This window comes from Gigantopelta aegis, chromosome 13 (assembly GCF_016097555.1).
Source record: "Gigantopelta aegis isolate Gae_Host chromosome 13, Gae_host_genome, whole genome shotgun sequence".
Classification (NCBI taxonomy): domain Eukaryota; kingdom Metazoa; phylum Mollusca; class Gastropoda; order Neomphalida; family Peltospiridae; genus Gigantopelta; species Gigantopelta aegis.
This window is the reverse complement of record NC_054711.1, coordinates 38,299,071-38,323,629: the sequence shown is the minus strand read 5'-3', so window position 1 is coordinate 38,323,629 and position 24,559 is coordinate 38,299,071. Positions and strand designations below refer to the sequence as shown.

General features: G+C 34.5%; 1 protein-coding gene across 1 annotated transcript in view; it reads right to left on the bottom strand.

Moving 5' to 3' along the window:
- Positions 1 to 24,334, bottom strand: part of LOC121387434 (importin subunit beta-1-like) — a 51,410-nt gene extending 27,076 nt beyond the window's left edge. Inside the window, 12 exon segments of the mRNA XM_041518546.1 lie at positions 91 to 262; positions 3,260 to 3,361; positions 4,487 to 4,597; positions 6,397 to 6,486; positions 9,044 to 9,073; positions 9,075 to 9,104; positions 10,829 to 10,904; positions 13,162 to 13,238; positions 15,857 to 16,057; positions 18,355 to 18,537; positions 23,978 to 24,036; positions 24,178 to 24,334. Coding sequence (XP_041374480.1) covers positions 91 to 262; positions 3,260 to 3,361; positions 4,487 to 4,597; positions 6,397 to 6,486; positions 9,044 to 9,073; positions 9,075 to 9,104; positions 10,829 to 10,904; positions 13,162 to 13,238; positions 15,857 to 16,057; positions 18,355 to 18,537; positions 23,978 to 24,036; positions 24,178 to 24,217 — 1,171 coding nt within the window. The 5' untranslated portion in view covers positions 24,218 to 24,334.
- Between the last annotated feature and the right edge of the window lie 225 nt (positions 24,335 to 24,559).

The window sequence follows — 24,559 nt, the reverse complement described above, 5'->3', positions numbered from 1 at the left end:
CAGAACTATCCAATCAAAACTCTACAGCACGATAGAATGTCAAGTATTTTAGTGTTTAGCACCAGTCTATACAATCACTACAATACTTACCAAAAGCCATGACGGCTGCATCTCTGAAGCGCCAGTCCTGACTGCCGATGTTTTCCTTGACGAAGGGCAACACGTAGCCGACCACATCATCCTCGCAGCATGTGGCCATCAACATCAGACACACACCGGCAGCCTTGCACGGGTTCCATTCGTCATCGTCATCCACCTCTTCCTGGAAACAATTTTTTTTTTTAAAGTTAAGTTTGTTTTTGTTTAACGACACTAGAGCACATTGATTTATTAATCATCGGCTGTTGGATGTCAAACATTTGGTCATTTTGACAGAGAAAACCCGCTACATTTTTCCATTAGTAGAAAGGGATCTTTTATATGCACCATCCCACAGACAGGATAGTAAATACCATGGCCTTTGATATACAATTCGTGGTGCACCAGCTGTAACGAGATATAGTTCGATGGTTTGCAAACAAACTACTTCTATTCATTGTGACTTTGACATTTGACCTGGTGACCCCAAAAGCAAAATATAGATTGGTGATGCATAGTACAAGTTTTAGGTCAGTTTGTTTAACAATTTTGTGAGACTTTTGTGAGAAATGCCCAATTGCCTCTTTTGTATGTGACCATGACCTTTGACCTGATAATCTATGACCTACAAAGTAATATGTGCATTAGTTAGTCTGCCTAGTTTGAAGAACATAAGGTAGAAGTTTGAAGTAAATTGTTAAATTATTTGGTATGTAATTCATGGGGAATCTACCGTTTTCATTAGTAACTATGTACATGACCTTCGATCTCATGACCTTAATATTAATCAGATGCATTCTTGTTTAATAACGGTCTGTTTAACAGACAGAGGATTATAATAACACTATTCAACGGTTTTGGTAAAAGTAAACCTGCTTCAATTTGCAGTGGTCAACATTGTAACAGATTTTTAAAATTATAAACATTAATTTAAAGGACATTTAAGGTATGTGTTATTTGAAGAACAATAAACAAAAAATGTAGCAATAGTAACACTCTTAAAACTGTATGTTATGATGCAACGAAACTGACAGGACTGATAATTTCATGCCATTTTTGATCAAATAAAAGTATTTTCTGGAGAAAAAACCCCATTCAAATCATAAATATTGTGAATAAATAAAGATATAGTCTTATATTACAAGAACTTAATTTTAATTATTTTTTTATTTATTAAGTATTATCAAAGAACAAACCTTTTTAACTTTGTACTTGTTGCCATGGTAACATGAATAAAATAATTTATTTTAAAACATGGCAATAAAGTAGCCAGTCCATTACAGAATATGTGTGTATAATTTCATTTCGATATGTCAACAATTACAGGGCTCACCCTGGATCAAAAATACCTGCAGCCAAAATATTAGCCAAATGGAATTTTTATTAGCCATATTGAAAATGCTTTAGCCAAAATTGTTTTACCTAGTACTGTATAGAGTATTTATATGTGAGTATGAAAATGCATCTTTTTCAGCTAATTGTGTACAAACTGAAATAAATCTGAATAACAAAACCGTGTTACCTGATCAAAATCAAAGACAGCAATGGGGGTAGGGGCAGTTAATATATTACTTTAATTTTTCAGCTGGGAGGGGGGGGGCAGAGAGAGAGAGAGAGAAAGAGAGAGAAGAGTTCACCCCGTACACCTGCCCCCACTTTTAAGGCCTATGACATTAAATTAACAATCATACAGAAATATGGGTGGGTGGGTGAATGTTTATGGAACATGTTGTTTTTTCCCCAAATAAAATACTTGGCGTTTTTTTTTTTTTTTTTAAATATAGACCTCATTATTTCTTGAAATAGCCATCTTTATGTTAGTTTGAATTGCTTTTTTTGCTTGCTTTTTTTAAAAGTTTTTTTTAAGTGACCCATCAATTCCCCACCCCTAACATTTCATAATTTGCGCCAAGTTGTTGCTGTTGATTTCAGTGTCGTGTAAAATGCTTGTGATTTTTGCTTGTAAAATACCTAGGCTAAGAATGCTGACTTGTATATTCCATTTATTAAAAAAATTATAATTAAAAGAAACCAAAAAAACAATTTACGGTCTTTTTAAAATCCAGCTAACTTATTAAATTTCACCTCAGTCTTACAAATCTATATCTAACAAATATGATTACTGTAAACTAATTTTATTCAGTATGCATTTAACTGCAATTTGAATAAATACTGCATGTTCATTTCCCACAATCTGCATGCGTGCTCTCTACCATGGGTATGAAATTAACAAAGACAAAGAAATAACCGAAACTGCAGTTAGGTATTCATTGCTGCAAATAACTATTGTTTTTCTACAAACTTACATCTAAGATTTACTCCCTTGTAATCGTACTGTTTAATGTCCACAAGAGTGTCTCTTGACACGTGGGTGTCAGCTGACTCTGAAACCTGACGTATTTGTGCCGAGAGCTTTCCTCAGTTCAGCCAACGAACGTTCTTCCTAACGTTCGTGAACTATTTGATTGGTGTCCGTCGTGTCCATTTGGTTTAACGTGAAATGCACAAACCAGTCTAGCAAACGTTTTCTTTTCGCTCGGTCTGGCTGAACTCAGCCCTTTGGATGGCCTTCATGTCTTTCATGCCCTGAACTGGCACGTGTATTCAAATTGACACGCATTGTCGGTCTGTTTTTATTACTTTGGTTCAAAGACTTTACAAAGTTAAAATAACACGTTACAGACTTTGATTTTATACATGTTGAATGCATGCCGTTAAAATTAATAACTGTGATTATTAAAATAAGCAAACTTCATTAGGCCCACGCTGTATTCTGGATGACATCGTTTCTTGTTACTGGTTGCGAGATCGCTATTAGGCCTACGCTAATTGAATATTTGGTATTATTATTATGTTTGAGTGTCGGATAGATTATGTAACAGTTTGTTGACATCAGAAGACAGAAAATGGCTTAAACAAAAATTTTATCCACTTGCAAATTTTATTAGCCATTTTTCAAATTCTAAAAAATGTCTAAAAACAATGCAGCCGTATAAGGGACAAGACATTAGTTGAAGCTTGCCTTGTTGGCCTGCCTTCTAGCCGTAATGCCCCACAAAACTCTTAGGTCTGTGTAGGCCAAAATGGCCTTGCACTCGTATTTGCTAAATTAAAGGCTTGACATCTTATCTCAGATGAGCATTCTTTATGGTGTATCGAGACAAAATGGGGGTAATCTAACCTGTTTTGTGAGTGTATTCAACAGCAGTGGCAGGAGATACTGCAGAGCTCCCTTTGCGTAGAACATGCTCGTCCGTTCTGGAGGTCTACCCTGTTCAGCCGCCTGTACCAATCAAAACATTCAACATTATTACACATCTCAACAGTCACCTCTAGGTTTATCAAACTTACAAGCAGCACTGGTGGCAATTACTGTAGCTACAATATGAATTACTGTAGGTCCAACATCTTACCAGACGTAGGTTTTTGCAACTGGATACTAATTATTATTGTTGATTGAAGGGATAATTTTTAGGTTTTCATTTTGTTTTCATTTGTAAGGCAGGTTCAAAACTGTCATAGGATAGGTGGGCATTGGCAAAAATCTATCAAAATTCTTAAGCTTGAGCATTTTTATATTATTCATTTTGTGGAAATATCCCCCATCCCAACACCCCCCCCCAAAAAAAACCCACACAAGACAACTGGTTCAATTAAAAAATCACTAATGATGCAGCAGGCATATTCAGCATAATTGCTTACCTAAAGCTATCATTTTCAGCCATGGTGTCTACCAGAAAGAAATTATTGGGTATGGTGCTATGAAATAGAATATTTACAATGTGTGTGATGAATGCAACCAGTCGACAGGGGGTATGGGGGGCCTCCCCCATAAAGAAAATGGGTTAGGTTTATGGTTAAGAAAATTATATAGTAATAATAGTCATTAATTTTGTCAAAAGGTTAACTTAAAAATATAAAATCTGCAAAAGGGTATTGGGTATGGAATTATACCCGTTTCACCCTCTGACAGAAACCCTGCCAGCTGATTAATATCATTAAAAAAAATTTTTTTTATTAAATTTATGTTTAGTAACACTAGTGTGCGCACATAAAAAAAATAATTGGCTAATGGGTGTCAAATAAAGGTATGTGATGATCCACATCAATTTAAACTTTAACAATTACTAATAAATTGGTGTAGACAGCTATAAAAGAGCCACCTTTACAGAAGACAATGAAGTATATCAATATTAAACAGGAGAAAGAAAAAGAAAATAAACGCTGTGATCGGACAATGCTGCTTGGTTTTGTTTTTAATAATTTTATGAGAATTTTTTTTTTTAAATTGGGGGTGCGTGCGTGCGTGTGCGTGTGTGTGTGTGTTTTAAAACTGATTGAAGACCAAAAGTAATTTCTGATCCTCAACATTAAACTGATGACAATTTGGACGTGTATTTTTGCGTACCTCTGATAGCTCAATGGCAAGGTCCACTTCTTCATCACAGACTGTCGACCAAAATTCAATACCTTGAAGGGAGATCTGTTCAATATCACATTCTATCGCTTCCACCGTAATCTGTAACAAAAATAAACAGTAAAAATAAAGTTAAACTTTGTTTTGTTTAACGAAACCACCATATCTGCTATTGGATGTCAAACATTTGGTAATTTTGACAGTGTCTTATTAAGAATGAATGAATGAATGAATGAATGTTAACGACACCCCAGCACGAAAAATACATCGGCTATTGGGTGTCAAACTATGGTAATGCAAATAAATAAAGTGATGATCAACATCAATATAAAAATTCAAGGTTTAAACAAAAACAGTGTAAAGAACTGTGCCAAAAATACAAATACAAATATCACAGAATTTTACAGACACCAAATTTTACTCTAAACTTCAATTTGTGCTGTTATTGGCCATTCTCAAAGAGAATGTTACACCCCTGCACCACGGTGAGGTTACAGCACGCACAGGGGTGTCTTATTAAGAAAAACAGCTACATTTTTTCTTTAGTAGTAAGGGATTCATTATATGCACAGGATAGCACCGACTGGAAGAAGAAATAGCAGGTCTGCAGACGGGCATAACTTGTGGGTTACCTGGTCGGTTACCTCAAGCTACGTTGAAATTATATTTTAAATCCATAATTTTTAGCTCAAACATAAAGTTAAAATAAAATGCAAAAGAAAACATTTTATAAAACAGTTTCTTTAATGATTGCTAAAGTAAAAAGACTAAATATCAGCCCCAGTACTGAAACAAAATAAGATACTCTTCCAGATTCCTTTTCCAGTTTTGCGGTGGCCAAGTTACTTTTCACTTCATCGATGGTACTTCTATACTAGTGACATTCCAAATGTTTGTTTTTTAAAGCTCCTTATGCAATGTTAGGTTTTTTTCTTCAACTTTTGGATTCCTGTTTACATGTTAAAATCGTTTTCAACATTTGTAAAATATTATGTCTAATATATATTCCTTTAGAGATAAAATAGCAGTTGATAATTTAGCCGCCCCCAGCGGTTCGTGCACATTTCTTTAAAATTATTGCAATATAACATTGTCTGCTGGTTTTCTGCACATCGAGTATCTAAAAATCAGTCTAAAACATTTGTCGGAATAACTTTAGGGTCTCGAAATTACAATACTCAACTGTATAATAAGCTTCCTGTTTGCAAGATTTAATTTCTGAACGTGTTGTGTTTGTTTATTTAAATATGTTGTAAATAAATATGGTTTAAATCTTGGGTCGTGTTGTTCTTCATAGTTGCTAGTACGTGACAGTAGTAATTAATGCACCATCCCAGACTATTACACACTACAACCGTTGATATGTCAGTCTTGGTGCAATGGCTGGAACGACAAATAGCCCACTGGGCTCAACGACAGGAGACGATCTCAAACTGACTGCACATCAAACGAGCTCTTTACCACTAGGCTATGTCCTGATCACCCCCCCCCCCCCCCCCAAATGTAATTTTAAGACTGTCTAAGATGGAAGAAACCTGCTTCTTTTAGTGGTGAGTAAAGGAAAAGAAAGAAAATGTTTTATTTAACGACGCACACAACACATTTTATTTATGGTTATATGGAGTCGGACATACGGTTAAGGACTACACATATTGAGAGGAAACCCACTGTTGCCACTTCGTGAGCTACTTTTTTTCAATTAGTAGCAAGGGATCTTTTATATGCACCATCCCACAGACAGGATAGTACATACTATGGCCTTTGTAACACCAGTTGTGGAGCACTGGCTGGAACGAGAAATAGCCCAATGGGTCCACCGATGGGGATCAATCCCCGACCATCCGCGCGCTTTACCACTGGGCTACGCCCCGCCCCTGGTGAGGAAAGAGAAACAGACTTACAGCAAACAGTGCAGGCCCCATGTAGTGCTCCATGTATATGTAGAAGAGAGACATGATCTTCACCAGACACTGCAGAGCTGCAACTCGGACCTGCAAAATCAAATGACAAACATCTGAAATCATACACCAAAGCTGAACGTTTGTTTTGTTTAACGACACCTCTAGGGAACAATAATTAAATTTCTGTTACATCCATTACAACGTAACGTCATAATATTGGTCTAGACGTAGCAATGCGAGTTTTCGATGAATGTGAAAATTATGTCACCAGGTAACGTCATATCATATGGGCAAGTTGTCTTATTGAGTGTTATTGTTTATGGATAGAGAATAATTCAAAATAGAAATATAAAGTTTTAGTGTTATTATTAGTCTTTATGATTCAAATTTAATTAAAAGTATTGTCTGTTATTTCTTTTACGTTCATCTGGATATGAACCCCCAAAAAAATCATCCGTAAACTTATGTGAGAACTGCTTCGCCGATCCGCAGTTTGCGGATTATTTTTTTGTTCATACCCAGATGAACGTAAAAGAAATATCAGACAATCCTTAATCATCGGCTATTGGATGTCAAACATTTGGTAAATTTAACATACATGTTATTCCAGTTACCCAACAGACCGTAAACAAATATGCCAACCGTTAACCCTTTTGTTTGCACCTACTGATCTTCAATACAGGAGAGGATGCAGCATTTGTTTGAAATATCACTTTATTGCTCTTTGACATGCCAGTTTTGAAAGATTTAAGAAGAAGAAAAAAGGGTTTTAAACAAAGTTCTAACCTACTTACATACCCTAATTAATTTTCACAGAACCAGAACCACACATTTTTTTATTTGGCCTTAATATCAAGAGATCTTTTATATGCATCATCCCAGACAGGATAGCAAAACTCACACACTAAAAACAAAACTTAAAACCAGCGTCCTCATTAAGGGCAAACAATTTTCAATATTTTACAGCTACCGCCAACAGCACCCACTTCACTGAGCTCAGTAGACATAACAGTCTGTTATTTTAAAACAGCCTAACAAATGAACACTCTAAAGAATGGACAAATCAACAAATAAAAAAAACATTTTTCTATCACCTCAGACATGTAAAAACGAATCACCGTCATTCATTCCAAGGAAGACATGATTATTTTCATCATCGGTGAGTTTCTTAACCTTCTGACTATCGGATTAATTAAAAAAACACCAAAAAAACCCACGTTTAGTGACCAATTTTTTTCTTAATAAATACATAAAATAATGTTCATAAGTGAAAAGGTAAATACTACTTAGGATGGGGGGGGGGGGGGGGGGGGTCTTATTTTTATATTTTAGATCAGTTAGTTTGATTTAAAATTGAGCAACACTGGCCGTCAAGCTTTGGGATTCTAAAGAAGATTCAACAAAGAGAGCGTTTTTTATCACCACAACCAGACTCCAAATCTAAAAGCTTGATCAACTAGAGCTTGAACGCAGATGATGATAATGATGATTTAAAATTATGTAAAAAAAATTATAATCTCGCTTACAATGTGCAACTGTTGCCAGCTGTCCGATATTTACGGCAATTATTTCCAATCACGGTTTTCCTAACCACAATTGTTTCCAGAAATGAACCACGATTCATATCCTAATTTTCTGTGGATTTCATTGTTGGTGATACAATCAAATTTATTATCAAATTAGCTGTCACAATCAATTATTTATTACTCAAATGACTGACGTTCCACCATTGTTAAGTGAAAATACTTGCTGAACATCGCTTTTTGGACACAAAATTCTCAAGTATTTTTCACTGAAAATTGAAAAGCTAAATCCAGTAGACTTGATTAATCTATTCCCTGTTGTTGTTCTATTATTATTTCTGGTCAGCGCAGTGTGCAGGACAGCAGAAAACGTTTTAATTGGGGAATGCAGTTTACAGAGTGTGCAAGATATCTCACCTGCAGTATTCAGGTGGTTAATTATCGGCTATTGGGAATCAAACATTTGTTAGTTTTGACAGTCTTTGAGAGAAAACCTACTACATTTTTCCATTAGTATATTTTATATGCACCATAAAACAAACAGGATAGCAAAACTCATATACTAAAAATAAAATTGAAAACCAGCGTCTTCATCAACAGCCAACAATTTTTCTCCCCCCGCCCCCCCCCCCCCCCAATATCACCCACTTTTTACATCAGACACTACACCGAGCTCAGTAGATATAACAGTCTGGTATTTTAAAACAGCCTACTATACAAATGAACAGCCTGAAAAATAGACAAATCTGATCAACCATTGAAAAATAAAACACATTTTCCTATCACCTCAGACCTGTAAAAATTAATCACTGTCATTCATTCCAAGGAAGACATGATTATTTTCATCATCGGTGAATTTTTGTAATAATTATGGATTTTCCACTCAAAATATCGAGGAATTTTTTTTTTTAACTCACTGGTTTAAAAATAAAAAGGGGAAAAAAAAAGTTTGTTATGGACCTTGTTTAGAAAAGAGGTACAATGATCTTATATTATTTCAGTGTTTTCATGCAAATTCCAATAATCTTTTATTTTAAATATGAAAATATTAATCAACCAATTTTCATTTTCTAGAATTTCCCATGAATTGTATTAAGTTCATAATGACAATGCTACATAATTACCTTTGTTTCTGTGCACTGTGTAGCCTCACAGAACCACTTGCATTATAAAATGTCTCTCACTCTGCAAAATAAAATTATTAACAAAAATATTAACAAATAATTGAATAATAAAACGACATATTAAACAAAATTGCCAAAATAGGATACATTCTTGCTCTTTATGAACCTTTAGCGAAGAACTCAAATTAAGTTAATACACGGTTTGAAAATCACACACCAGGAAGGTTAAACACTTCCTAAAAAATATTGTAACGAACATTATTTTTTAATTAAACACTATAAAAATATATTTTAGAACTATAACTGGAGGTAACTGAAACCATCATTAACACATCATTTGAAGAGCTCATTTCTGAAATACAATATTAGATATCTGTTTAGGTTGTAAATTGCTGCACATGACATAGCATATATAGAGTACTACTACTGTAAAATAATTTATTTTCGCGATTTAATGAAAATGAGTTAGTTCACGTGTATTTATTTTCACGAATTCCCATCCCTCCCCCAATAAAGAAAAATTAAGTACAAGTTCTGATGTTAATAATTTTGACGTTTATTGTTTACAAAACACTGTAAGCTTATGCAAGGTGCTCAGGCTACTCCATGCTCTTTTTCAAAATCCAAACTTGTTATAAAAACCAAACCCGAAAAACAAAATTGAATTTGAAGGTGCAATGCTAGCACAAGTTTCATTTAAACATTATCTATTACTGTCAAGGACTCGTTCAGTAGTGTTTAGGATTTATCAACAGGCAAATAAATCCTTTAGTGTGAAGTCCCAATATGAACTACAAGTCCAACCCTGATTTTTTTCATTTTAACATACTGTATTACTTACTTCAGTTTTTTTTTAAATGTGTATTGTTTCATCGCCAGCACTTATGAAAGAAAGCCATACAAAACTTGTATTGTTTATTATTATGTAATATATTCTCTTTACTTTTGATATCGCTTCTTGATATAAAGTTTTAATTGTTGCATTGTTACTACCAGTCCCATACAGCTAAAACTATCGAGGTCTCAGATCTGATTGAACGAGACAACATTTGTTTAAATGTCCAATTTTCATCAGCCTTTAATTTCGCGTGGAATTTATTTTCACGAATTTTATAAAGTATTTCACAGTAGTTAATGACGTAGGATATCCTGTGAATGAAACAATGGGAATTTCTCATTTGGCCTGAACAGGATAAAGCCGATATCCTGTGTCATTAACTAGTTACTATCCTTGTCCTGCAGACCATAAAAATTAAGGGCAAAAGCAATTATTTCTGTAATTTGAGCTATAATGTACGATGACCTAGAGGTTAAATGAGCAATTTTGTAATGTAGTTATGTGTGTGACATCACACGAGTGGTGTTAAGTCATATCCTGCTACTATACGAATATGACTTTACTTTATTCATCATCATAAATGTCAAAAGAAACAGTGGTTGCAGGATATATATATCATGCAAAGCAGTTTTAAAATTCTGTTCATAGATCGCATTTCCAAAATGAAAATGACGTATATCAAATTTTGGATATAACTCTTAATATATACCGGGGTTCAGAATTTTTTTCCTGCTATTTCAAGATCCTTATGATGCGATAATTTCAGAATTCCAATCTATTTTAGCGTTTCATGGCATGATGCATAGCCCACCAAGTGATGGTTTGACGGAATCTATGGCACGACTGCCATGTGAAGAAAAGCCACCAAGCTACTTATTCAAATACAAAATCTAGTTTAAAAAAAAGAAGAAAAAAAAGAATATGCAGGAACACTTTTAGAAACTCACCTCCTTTTCAAAATTGGCCTTTGTGAACTCGAGAGAGTTGAGGAGTGCATTGGTAGCAGCCAGTCTCACGTGATTACTAAAATGAGAATGAAAAAAAAACCTCAGCCCTAAATCGTAAGTATGTTTAAACATTAACAAGATAAAATTTACCTATGTCCAACTCAACTACACTTACAAATTAAAGAGAAACAATTTCAACTGTAACCAATACTTTCGTTGATTTTTCAACTGTTTTTAATGCATATTCCTGAAGATTTCATGACTTTATGTACTAATTATTCCAGAATGTATTCCTTTAAAGAATAAGACCAAAATCAAATCGTATAGAAAAACATTTATCTACAACTATACAACCATTTTAATTTAGTGTGATGCAGTTGTTTAAATTTTACTGCTCCTAATCTGCAAAAAACATTTGTGTGTTCAATTTAAGTTATTTTTGCATCAATACTAACAATTTATCTAAGTGTCACAATTTCTGAAACTAATAATATTTTTTTTTTTTAGAAAATTACAAAAATAATGAATTTTGCAATAGCTTTTTGCTGCAGCATTTTCACGTATTTACAGGGATGAAAACCCCAGTATCATCACAATTCTGGAGTGCACCAAACGTACACATCCATACCCCATTTTGAGCTTGTGTAGTCAGTAGAACTTTCAAGCACGTACTGGATGTACAGAAATGAATACTCTTAGCAACAAACAAACTTCAATAAAATAACAAATACTGTGCATTGTTTTTACTGTTATGTATTTTTAAGCAGGGTTAAAAATTAGTAGTCCCCCGGTTGCCCATGGCGACCTTTATTGGCTACGGGCGAGTAAGAATTTTACAAAGGTAGTCCGTTGGGCGAACATCCATTTTAGGGTCTGGCGAGTTGAAAAAGAAAAGACACTGAAACTGAATCGAATATTACAAAACACACGTCTGTACTGACGTGAACTACAGATCTGGCAGCAGAAGACAATGAACATGCGCTATATTTTGACAGCATCAGACAGCTTCTGTGATTTTGGGCCAGGTGTCAAAACGTATCAAAGACACTGCACATATTTTTTTTAAACATAGTCGTCAGCTTATTGGAATGGTCTGGATACGCCACAAGTATCTAGCAGAGATACTATTTGACAATTGTTATTCAGTACCAGTACGGTTTTTAAAGCTAATATGATAATTAAGTACATAAGAATATTTTGTTAAAATCCTTGTTTTTTCTTGTTGTTTTTCACAGATTTATTTTTCTTCGGATATTTATTTTATTAGTAGCCTACTACTGTAGCATTTACAATATCCAAATTAAACGTACACATGTGCGTGGTTCATCTGAGGACAGCCACTCCAGAGGAAATACTTTACTGGAGATTTTATTCCCTTTTGCATTCCCACAAAGAGGACTGTCACCCCAGATAGTTTTATATACTACAACACACACAGTTCTACCTTTATTCTTTGTACTGCATTATTTATTTTCTTACATTCGCGACAATGCAAGTCAAGCTGCATACCTTGACTGTACTAGCATTTTGTCTTTACCCCTGAATTAAAAACGAGATTCAATCTGTATAATTTAACGATAATGTGTAAAGAAACATTTGTATTAATACAGGATTTCTTTTTTCAAAGCATGTTATCCGAGTTAGTATGGGTTCAAAACTTAAGAACCAGTTTTTATATGAATTTTAACTTTATTCATTATGAAGTTACATGCCAATTCATTGGTCCCCTTTTGAAGCAAACGGACTATATATGGCAAGCACATGGTTGTTATTCAACAAAGAACATTCTAATTTTTATTTTGGCTGTGCCGTTGAATTTCAATGTGATAATTGAAGGGCTAGTTGAATTTGAGAAGGGCCTGTAAGATTTTTCTTGAACTGGCCCTGCTGGCAGCCCTGGTTTTTATGTTAATTTTCAACCCTGTTTAAAGGCATATTGTCACAGACCACTGACCTATTTAATGGCCTAACAAAGTATTATCTGAACAAAAATAATTCTATTTGTCCCTAAATGTATTTTATTCAACCATCTTCATAACTGCCATACTCCATTTATTAGTGATATTTTGTAAAAATAATTGAATTATGGCAATGGTCCATAATTCAAAAACTAAAATTGCCGAGATGTTTGGCATGGATTTCACTCCATCATAGTTCAGTTAAGGTGATACGATAGCTAGATTTGGTTTCCAACAATTAATGTAATTTTTATTTATTATCCATTTTTAGAGAAATAAGGTCCTTAAATCCGTGACAGTATGCCTTTAAGGGTCATTTAAACAAAATAAATTTTAAAAAGATACCTCCCCCCAACAACCGTATCACTACTTTACCTTGGTTCGTCTTTCTTCATCCCATGGACAATGGCTGTTAGGATAGAATTAGATTCAGGCTGCAAAATCTCTGGGTCCTGTCAAAGCAATCAGTTATTTCTTTGTTAATAAAAAATGTCAGTTTTGTCATATTCTACTACATGCTGGTTATGCAACTATAAATTCATATAAAAAAGCAGGATTTTATTTCTAAAATTTTATATAAGTTTAGCATTGTTTTACCCCACAAAAAAGTAAACAATAAGTTGCAATTTAAAAACATCTTATTGAGCTAAAATAGAATTTAAATGAGTAATGCTTTACTTATACCTTGTATTTATTAAAATTAATATATCTATTTAGCGATGGAAATAAGCAAACTTTTTCATTTATCCACCGGACAAGTACATTGAGGAATCTACTTGTCCAGCAATATTTTCACTTATTCAAACAAATGTTTTGTTTTATTCAAACACAACGAACATATTTTCAGGGCTCACCCTGGATCAAAAATACCTGTAGCCAAAATATTAGCCAAATGGAATTTTTATTAGCCATATTGAAAATGCTTTAGCCAAATTTGTTTTACGCAGTACTGTATAGAGTATTTATATATGAATATGAAAATATATTTTTTTCAGCTAATTGTGTACAAACTGGAATAAATAGAAATAACAAAACCTCAATGAGGGTAGGGGCAGTTAATATATTACTTCGATTTTTCAGCGGGGGTGGGGTTGGGATGGGGTTATGCAATATCTTCAGAGTTTGAAGCCAGTACCCCATACACCCACCCCCACTTCTAAGGCCTATGGCATTAAATTAACAAACATACAGAAATATGGGGGTTGGTTTATGGATGTTGTTGTTTTTTTCTTCCTTTTTTTCCAAATAAAAATTCGAGTGCTTTTTTTTAATATATAGAGCTCATTATTTCTAAGAATGCCGACTTCATAGTATACTCCATTTATTTAAAAAAAAAAAAAAAACTTTAATAAAATACAAATTTACGGTCTTTTTAAAATCCGTCTAACTTATTAAATGTCACCTAACAGTCTTACAATTTATCTCTAAAATTATCTTAATTATATTCAGTGTACATTTAACTGCAATTTGTATAATTTAAATGCTGCATGTTCATTTCCGGCGATCGCGATCTGCATGCGTGCTCTCGACCATGGGTACAAAATTAACAATGACAAAGGAATAAACAAAAACTGCAGTTAGGTATTCATTGATGCAAATAACTATTGTTTTTCTACAAATTTACATCAAGATTTACTTTTGCGTAATCGTACTCGGGTGTCAGCTCATTATTTCTTTAGATAGCAATCTTTATGTTAATTTGAATTGCTTTTAAAAAAAAAAAAAAAAAATGCTTGTTGTGATTTCTGCTTGCAAAATACCTCGGCTAAGAATGCCGACTTCACAGTATACTCCATTTATTTATTAAAAACCAAAAAAACAAACGTTAATAAAATAAAAATGTACGGTCTTTTTAAAATCCAGTTAACTTATTAAATGTCACCTCACAGTCTTACAAATATATATCAAAAATTATCTAACAAATATATTATTGTAAACTAATTTTATTCAGTGTACATTTAACTGCAATTTGTATAAATACTGCATGTTCATTTCCCGCGATCGCGATCTGCATGCATGCTCTCGACCATGGGTACGAAATTAACAAAGACAAAGGAATAAATAAAAACTGCAGTTAGATATTCATTGATGCGAACTACTACGGTTGACTCTGAAGCGTGACATATATTCGCGCAGAGAGCTGTCCTCAGTTCAGCCAACGAACGTTCTTCCTAACGTTCGCGAACTATTTGATTGGTGTTCGTCGTGTCCATTTGGTTTAACATGAAGCGCACAAACCAGTCTAGCGAACGTTTTGGTTTCGCTCGGTCTGGCTGAACTCGGACCTTGAGATGGCCAACATGTCTTTTGGCCCTGAACTGGCATATGTATTCAAATTGACACGCATTGTCCTGTTTTTTATTAGCCTACAAAGTACAAGTTGAGATTTTCCAGACATTGCTGTCATACTGCATGCCGTTAAAATTAATAACCGTGATTATTAAAATAAGCAAACATAAGGCCTACGCTGTATTCTTCACGTTACCGGTCACGAGATCGCTATTCAATTATTAATGTCGGATAGATTATGTTGTTTGTTCACATCAGAAGACAGAAAATGGCTTAGACAAAAGTTTAGCCACTTGCAAATTTTATTAGCCATTTTTTGTAAAAATTAGCCAATGGCTAATTTGGCTACCGACAGCGCGAGCCCTGTATTTTTGACTACTCAAAATTAAACTGCATTGAACATTTATACTTGGAACTGGACAACTATTGAGTACATTTTGCTTGTCTGAGCAGATTTTCACTTGTCAGAACAAACGGGCAAGTCCTTATTTCGAACACTGCACACAGAGATGATCATCCAATTATGACATCAAGTTTCACTGGTCTAGGATTTGTAGCTTCTGTGAAAAGCCTAAAAGCGAAAACATTAACAGAGCTAACATGCTGTGGCTCGAAGTATTACCAGCATTGTGCTTTCCTGCTTTTTCGGGGCAGTGAAGTATCCCATTACAGTTCACAATTCAACAATGTTATTCACTTAACTATTCAAAAAGTAATATGCCATTTTTTTTTATTTTTTTTTTACATTGAAATATATTACTTCACCACTTCCGAAACTTACAATATCCTGGCAAATGTAGCCAATCGACTCGAGTGTTGCTTCTTTCATCATTTCGGTGCTGGCGGGATTTGTTACATTGCTCGTCAGATGTGCGATCAGATTAGGCCACATTCCGTGGGGCAGTTCGGCACAAGCAATGTATGCCACACACTGTGCTGCAGAGCTTGGCCTGGACGTTTCCGTGCCAAGTGAATCCAAAACCTGAAAACATCAAAATCTATCTTCATGGGTTGAAATAGTGCAATCATGTAAATCATTATTTCAATTTTTTTAACTTTCTAAAGTGCAAAAATATATTAAAAGACTCCAGCAGGGCAGGCACTGGAACAAATTTCAATCTTGCCAATTTTGAAAGAAAGAAATGTTTTATTTAACGACGCACTCAACACATTTTATTTATGGTTATATGGCGTCAGACATATGGTTAAGGACCACACAGATATTGAGAGAGGAAACCCGCCGTAGCCATTTCATAAGCTACTCTTTTCGATTAGCAGCAAGGGATCTTTTATATGCACCATTCCAGACAGAAAGGGTGGAACAAGAAATAGCCTAATGGGCCCACCGACGGGGATCGATCCCAGACCGACCGTGCATCGAGCGACCGCTTTACCACTGGGCCAATTTTGAAAAGTTAGAATAGAATAGAATAGTTTAACGACACCCCAGCACAAAAAATACATCGGCTATTGGGTGTTAAAACTATGGAAAATGCAAAATATTGTGAAAAATACAAATATCATAGATAGGTCAAATTAAAATTTAGAATGAAAGTCAGTATCACGTAAAAATTTTAATAAAAGTTCTGGATTGAATCTAAAGGATTCCATAAAATGTCTTTGACCAAATATATCTTTTCTAATTTTCTTGAGACGAGTACACTCCACCAAAATGTGCGCACCGTCAGAGTGCATTGACAGCAAGCACACTGAGGTGGAGGATCGTTCTTCAAGATAAATGAATGGGTCAAGTAGATATGACCAATGCAAGCACAACAATACTATTTCATCCTTCCTGCACTGCCTACAGGACTGCCATTCTCCCAATACTGGCTTGACAGCATGAAGCTTGTTCACAACGGCACTGTCCCAATCTTGTTGCAAAGTCAAAAAGACAAACTGCTTGACACTATGTTTAAAATCAGTATACGGCACACCAATCCTGGCATGAGGCAAATCCAAGCAGACATGGCATCTGATTCTGCCTTTTTATTACCCCTGATGCCAACATAGCTGGGCACCCAACAAAAGACAATATCTTTATTGGCAATGGATAAAAAGACACTTTCATATCACAATCCCTATTAAGGGATGGTCCAGCTTCAAATTGCGTGAAGTTTGGTGACACGAAAGTGAGTCGGTGAAAATAATAAATTTGGATGCACTAGAATCCTTTATTTCTTCCAAGGCTTTAATGACTGCCTAAACTTCAGCACTAAAGATTGATGCCGAGTCGGGCAGTCTCATGGAAAAACTGTAGCAAAAGCCACAGAATTCGGGACCATACCATGATCCATCTTTATAAACAGGAATGTAATTACGGTATTTGTCTTGACGTTCCATGAAAAATGTACAATCTTTTTTCAGATGTGCAAAATCAAACACAACTTTAGGTGGTGTAATACACCAAAGTGGTAAAACAAAATATGAAGGAGTTTCCAAAGTGTTAGTTAAATCAATGTTGGAAATCGACAAAAAAATGCTTAATGCGAAGACCAAATGTATGAATAGCATTCAGCCTTGCATGAAATAATTTCATATATTTGTTATCAAAACCGCATTATCTATAGGATGTTTTGGTAATGATTTAATCTTGGTGGCATACTGCATCTCTAGAAAGTGTTTCATGTCTAGCACCCTAACAAGGTCCGTGGGCATCAACATACAAGCTCTATACAGGATATTTTCTAAAAGTAACAAGACAGTCATAGGTCCCGATTGTGTATAGGATCTAACATCTGCAAGTAAGACTTGCATGCCAACCCATACACAATGCATCCATAGGTACGTTTTGATCTAACTAAAGATCGATACAGACGGATCATAACCTTTCGGTCTGCTCCCCATTCTGTATTACCAATAACTTTTTAAATATTAAGAGCTTTTAAGACATTCATTTTAACATATTTAAGATGGGGGACAAAAGATAGCTTCCTGTCAAACAAAACCCCCAGAAATTTGGTCTCCACAACTGGAATCGGATTTTTGTCCAGAAACAACTGTGGATCTAAGTGGAGACCTCTTTTCTGGCAGATATGCATACAGTCAATCAAAAGTTAAAAGTACTTCCGTAATAATTAATATAATGTAGTTAATTTAGCCTTTGATATACTAATTGTGGGGCACTGGCTGGAACGAGAAATAACTGAAAGTGCCCACCGATGGGGATTGATCCTAGACCATCCGAGCATCAGGCAAATGCTTTACCACTGAAGCTACATCCCGGCCCTCGCCCAAAAGCTTAATCTGACCCAAAAGAGCCATTTTTAAGAATCTTACATTTTGTTTTATGTATGCTCGGACATCCTCTGGGAACTGCAGCCAGCGATTCTGGTAGGTCGTCTTGATGGCAACGTCTCGGGAATGCAGCGCATTCTTAAGCTGGAGCCCAGCCTGCATTCGAGCCACATGACTGTTGTTGGCATGTTTCAAGATATCAGACAACTGCTTCAAAAGTTCCAACTGAAAAACACATACATGTATACAAATCAATAATAAAAAATATATCTAAGCATTACTCTTACAACTGAATTCCCAAAACTAGGGTTTCTGCCAGAGGATAGAATCACGTACCATAAGACCTTGGAAATTAAGGAATATATTTTAATAATTTTTAGAAATATAGAGAACTACTAATTAAAATTTGTCAAAGCATTTCTAATGCAATTTCAAACTATATAAAATTTCCAATTTAGTAGTGCACTTAGGCCACACTTTTTTCTTTCTTAAAGATTATGGATTTTTTTCGGAGGATGGAATGAAAATTTAAATAAAATTCACCCAATTCCTGTTGTTATTTTTATTGCTTTGTATTACGGATGTTTTCAGTAAGAAGTTCGGGAGGAAGGAGAAATAAAAATTAAAAAGATCCAAAAAGGTTCCCAGCCTTGATATACTGAAGCCAGGTATTGCATGCTGTATATGAGAGGAAACTACCATCCACCAGCCCCAAAGGAATATAAAAAGAACAAGCCAAGATTTTTAAAAAAGATACAAATTGTTTTATTAATATTTCAGAAGGGTAGGGTATAAATCAAAATATTAACACCATTCAAAGCATACTTTGCACTATTTTTAATGAAAATTGATTAAGAAAAAATTTAAATATACATATTAATTAAAATGTCAGGGGAGAGAATGATTCTTCAGCATTCCGTTTCAGATGGGATTGAATTGCACTTTTCTATACACCACTCCACTTCAGGTTGCACCGCACCAAATAAAATACTTTTGGGTCGAAGCTGAAAGTGCACCGACAAAATTTTACGGAGCTGTAATGTATGGGGACAGTAAACACTGATCTAGCTTATTTCAAGGCTTGTACCCGTAATTCCCAATGTATTATGCACACACCCCACCTTGAAAGTTTATTCCAAGAAAAAACAAAACATGGACCACAATATAATGCTCAGCGTTTTTTTAAACCACTAAATCGATGGTGAATGAAAGACGTAGTTTTCTACCTGTCACCAACATTAACTAAAAGCTTTAGTTAGGTACTTGTGTACAAAGACCTACATGCCACACAAAACAGGCTAGTACTTGCGTATTTACATGTCACACATGCATAAATCAAAACAAGAGTAGATACCCATACACTGTAAACGACTAATAAATAAATGAAAAAAAAAGTATAGCACATTACATTTGGTTCTCGTGCCCAACGTGAATGCGCGAGATTTCTAATTTTATAGTAGGGTCGTAATTTTCGGTTTCACGGAAATGGCCTAATTAAATCTCATGGAAATTAAAAATATTTAATCTATATTGGTGCACTTTTTGGTGAGGTATGGATGCTTTTGTACATTTATTTTACATTTATTACAACCAATCACAAGTGAAAAGCAATTTTGAAGTGTTTTAGCGTCAATAACCTGGAAAGTACCATAAACTACCAATCAACGATTTTTGTGGGTAATCGCTGGACATTTTTAAAAGATTTTTTTTCTATTGTAATGTATAATGCGCACCCCCATTTTTAACCTGTATGTTCTGGAAACCATTTTGCCGCCCTCCTTTATTTTTGAGCGCCCCTCTTTATTTTCCAGCACCTATCTCCGCTATTTCCAAATGCACTTTTTTTCCACACAAAAAACAACGATCAGTCTGCACACTGAACATCAACGGAAACAAGCCGTGTTGTGTACGAAAAAGCAATTGACGAAACATTTACGACAGTTACCGTAACGTAATTTAACAGTATTTTTAACAGCCTCTATTTTGTCCAATATCTGTATCCATTTGTATGTTTCATAGACACAATAAAAGTTATATTTTATGTAAGCAATGAAAACATTTAATTTTTTATGGATTCGGCAATCTCCGATTGAAAAAAACCCCTTATTTGGCGCCAAATTTGTCACGTGATCAGAATGGTCATTCTGTTTTTTGTTTCCACTAACTATCGTTTGATATTTTGTCCTCTGTTGCAGATATAATTGGTTGAAACTGATGATTTTTACTTTCTGTTATTCTGTTTATTAACCTTCTGAGTATAAACATAAATATAATAAAAGAAAAAGATTTTGTTTCAAAATGGTGGCTTTTGTTTTCATTTTTTCATTTGAAAATACCTTGAAATTTTGAGTTCAAAAAGTGGTTTTCAGCAAGTTTTTTCGCTTGACAATAATGGCGGCACGTCGAGGTCATTTTCAGGGATCGATAGCTGATTGTGACAGCTAATTTGATAATAAATTTGATCGTTTTACCAACAACGAAAATTACCAAATATTGCAATATCAATCGTAGTTCGGGTTTAAATACTGGACAGTTGGCCACAAATGCCAATAAGTAAAGCCAACTTTTTAGATTTTTTGCCTAATTTTAATCACCATTAGCTGATCTAAAAATAATAAAAATTACAAAAAAACCCACGAAAATAATACTTACTGATTCATATATGAACTTTATTTCATGTGTTTGTAAAACATTTAAGTGAATATATGTGAGTAAAAATTATAAACTTGTACCCACTCAATGTGGTTTTTGTTAAAAATTAATCCAGTAGTCTAAAGGTTAAGCAGATCTTTATAAAATATTGTAAGCTTTTGATTTTGAGGGGATATGAACGCTTATAAAAACAACGGAAGTGGTAGTGTTTATCATTAAAATCATTTATCTTGAGTGCCAAATAATATATACACCGCCTTTACAAAAATGAAACTATCAGCTGGCGATATTTTATCACAGCGATCGATTCATTCGATAAAGATGGAAATAACAAAAATGTATCTGACATTAGGAGATCACTTTACAAACATCTTTATTGTTTTTCGTATATCTTGAAATCTTTATTAAAAATAATATTATTAAAACTTTGATCGGTCCAGCAAAACCGGAACTGCCCGTGAATGTCAGACCGATATCATCTTCGGTTCAATTAAGACTTTTTTGTAGGCAAAATAAGGAGTACGTCTTTTCTCTCAGTCTACCAACACACAACAATATGATAACCAAACTACTCCCCCACCCTTTTTTTTTTTTTTTTTTGCTCTACGTTTATTGGGGTTATTTGAAGGGTGTGGTGCAGACCGGCCGCCCTCCTTTAATTTTCACCCAGCGAGAACACTGTAATACATGGGAAAATACGGTACTTTTATTTATTTCATATTTCCCAACACTGCCTCTGTGAAAATCGTAAGTAGTCGGAAAAATAAAATTAAAATTGGCTGAAAACTTTTTTTTCTTTCTTTTTTAATTGTGGCAAAATGAACGTCGGCGGATCCGTAATCCGAAAAATAAAAAAAGTGTAGCCTTATGGGTCGGATTTGTTTTCATTAAGTACCCTCAAATTATTTTCTGGCAGAAAACTTATGTCCTACAAAAATTTACAATGCTTAAACAAGAGAAAAAAAGGGCTGCATAAATTGGACCTTACATTTACATCTTGATTAGCTACAGTGCTGTCCAGTGTATCGGCGCACCTAAGCATTCAAAGACCATTTTCTATGTGAACACTGTGAAATACTTTTGTGTCTCTCACCAACGAAGAAGTGCATAATCAGAAATACACTACAAATTGTTTTATGTCTGTAGTAAATAAACATTTTAAAATGGTGCATAAATATAGACACCCCCGTATATCCAAAACGATTTGCATGTCCAGTGATTCGGCGCAGTAGATGTGGATAGTTGACCCCGCTATTTATAGACCGCCCATGACCTCATTTTGTAGCCCATAAACCCTACACTATTGTCCAAGGATTTTTTTAGTACTTTTTTGTTTTGTCTTGTTAAAAATATTATGAAAATGAACGATCACACATGACCCATTTCATGATCAGTTTCGGAATCGTTTTCTTGAGTGGCACAGTACTGCATTTGTCTTGTTTAAAATATATTATGAAAATGAACGATCACACATGACCCATTTCATGATCAGTTTCGGAATCGTTTTCTTGAGTGGCACAGTACTGCAGATGCATACATGTTCATTGTCACGCATGGCTAAGATGCCTACATGGATTTTATTTTTCTCGGGTAGATTGTGCACATACGTGGATCATACTTCGCTTTTATTTTTTATAACAATGTGACAGTTGTGAACTGGAATGACTGTCAATTAAGGTGTAAAAGTTTTGTTTTGTTTGCATTTGTCCGTTTTCCTTTTCAGTTTAAATAAAAAATAACTGAAAAAAAATGTTTTTAGGCTGGTTTTAACATGCTTAATACCAATAGGGCTGACCTACTTTGCGTTTATATTCACGAAAACAGGTTAATGATTTATTTTGAAATTACGATATAATTATTGATAATTCTAAAAAAAAAATAATTGCATCCTTAACAATAAATATGTTGATACTTGATTAACCATTGATAAAAGAATTGAACTTTAATTCATTAAAAACACCGACAACATGACAACTTCCTAAGCCAAATACCAAGTCAAGTGACTGAAGTGCACCAAATCACCAGACACGGTTGTATATTTCTAGTAAATTAAAACTGATTGTAAACCAACTACAGTTTAATGTTTTAAAACCATGTAGCAATCATTGAAACGTGAGTAGCGAATCGCAACACGATACTAAACAAAATGTTCCCTGGATTAGTCTGAACTAAATTTAACGTCAGATTCTTTTTTGCAGAGCTTGTACTCGACGGCAGCTACAGCTATGACAATTGATTGCCATAGATTAATGTGAATTACCACAGGATAACAATTACTGCAGTCAGTTGAAGGGACAATTTTTTGTTTTTAATTTTGTGCGTTTTGTTGCTGGTTTACAATCATAAAGTGTACGAAACAATGGACCAACTCTCACCCCCTCAAATTCAGGCAAACACAAGATATTCAAGGAAAATGAACTGGCCCGAAACCATTTCATCATTCTACCCACAATATTAGTAGTTGCAAGACCTAAAAATAATAATGTGTGTTTCCAGTTTCCACAAGAGCACATTGATTTATTAATAGTCGGCTATTGGATGTCAAAGATTTGGTAATTTCAAGTCCAGCACATACCAGTGTTTGATATACCAGTTTTGCAGCTGGATAAAAACAATCAAAGAATGGGTCCACTGTGGTGGTTCGATCCTACAATGCAAGCAACTCGGGCGGAAAGGAAAATCCTACAACTACCCTAATCATCGAACAAATGCCACCCTTTTAAATTACTGTGTTTACCTCTTTCTTAAAGACATTTCTACTCTAGATTTCAAAGGGAAGTAGTTTGTTCTTTTATTTTGGTTTGCTTTATTTGGATCAAAAGTGTGATAACTATGATATTGAAGAAACTATGATATTGAAGAAACTAGCCAGTATTCTTCTCCGTCAGATGTCAATCGACACATGACACATTTGTGAACTCCGTTTGAAAATATTAGTTTGGACACCCCGAAATAGGATTAAATGCCGCCATCTTGTTTTAGTCATCAAATATAAATGAAGAATGAAACAAACCAAATTTTGTTGAGAAGCTTGTTCTAAGAACTGTTGTGCACTTTCTAATTCGTGGGTATCTGAAAACAAAAACAATAACTTCAATTAAACTTTTACACCGTCAATTATGTCATAGAACTACATCGAAACCAGACGTGGCTAACTTTTTTTATTTCGAAAAATGCACGTGAACGTTGATAAAGGAAATATTTTTTACAAACCAGGCGATACAGTTTTTTCAAGAACAGCGATTAGATCCATAGTGCCGAAACTGATGCTGTATATCTAATTTATGCCATACAGATAAATATAAATATATTTATATATTATTCAAAAAACGACTAGTCAAAATCGCCTGTCGGAAAAAGGTTAACAGCACATGTGGGACGCGTAAGAATACAATTTCTGAGATACACATTTCACCCAAAGAGCGTTATAAAACACATGTTGATTGGTTCAAATCGGCAAAACGTCACTTCCATGCAAGAAATTGTCCATTCAAAAGGGGTTTTTAATTTGGAAGACATTTCTTACTTTAAAACACTATTTCATACACTATACGGAAATAATACAAATGTTGTTCAACTTAAATTATTCTTTATT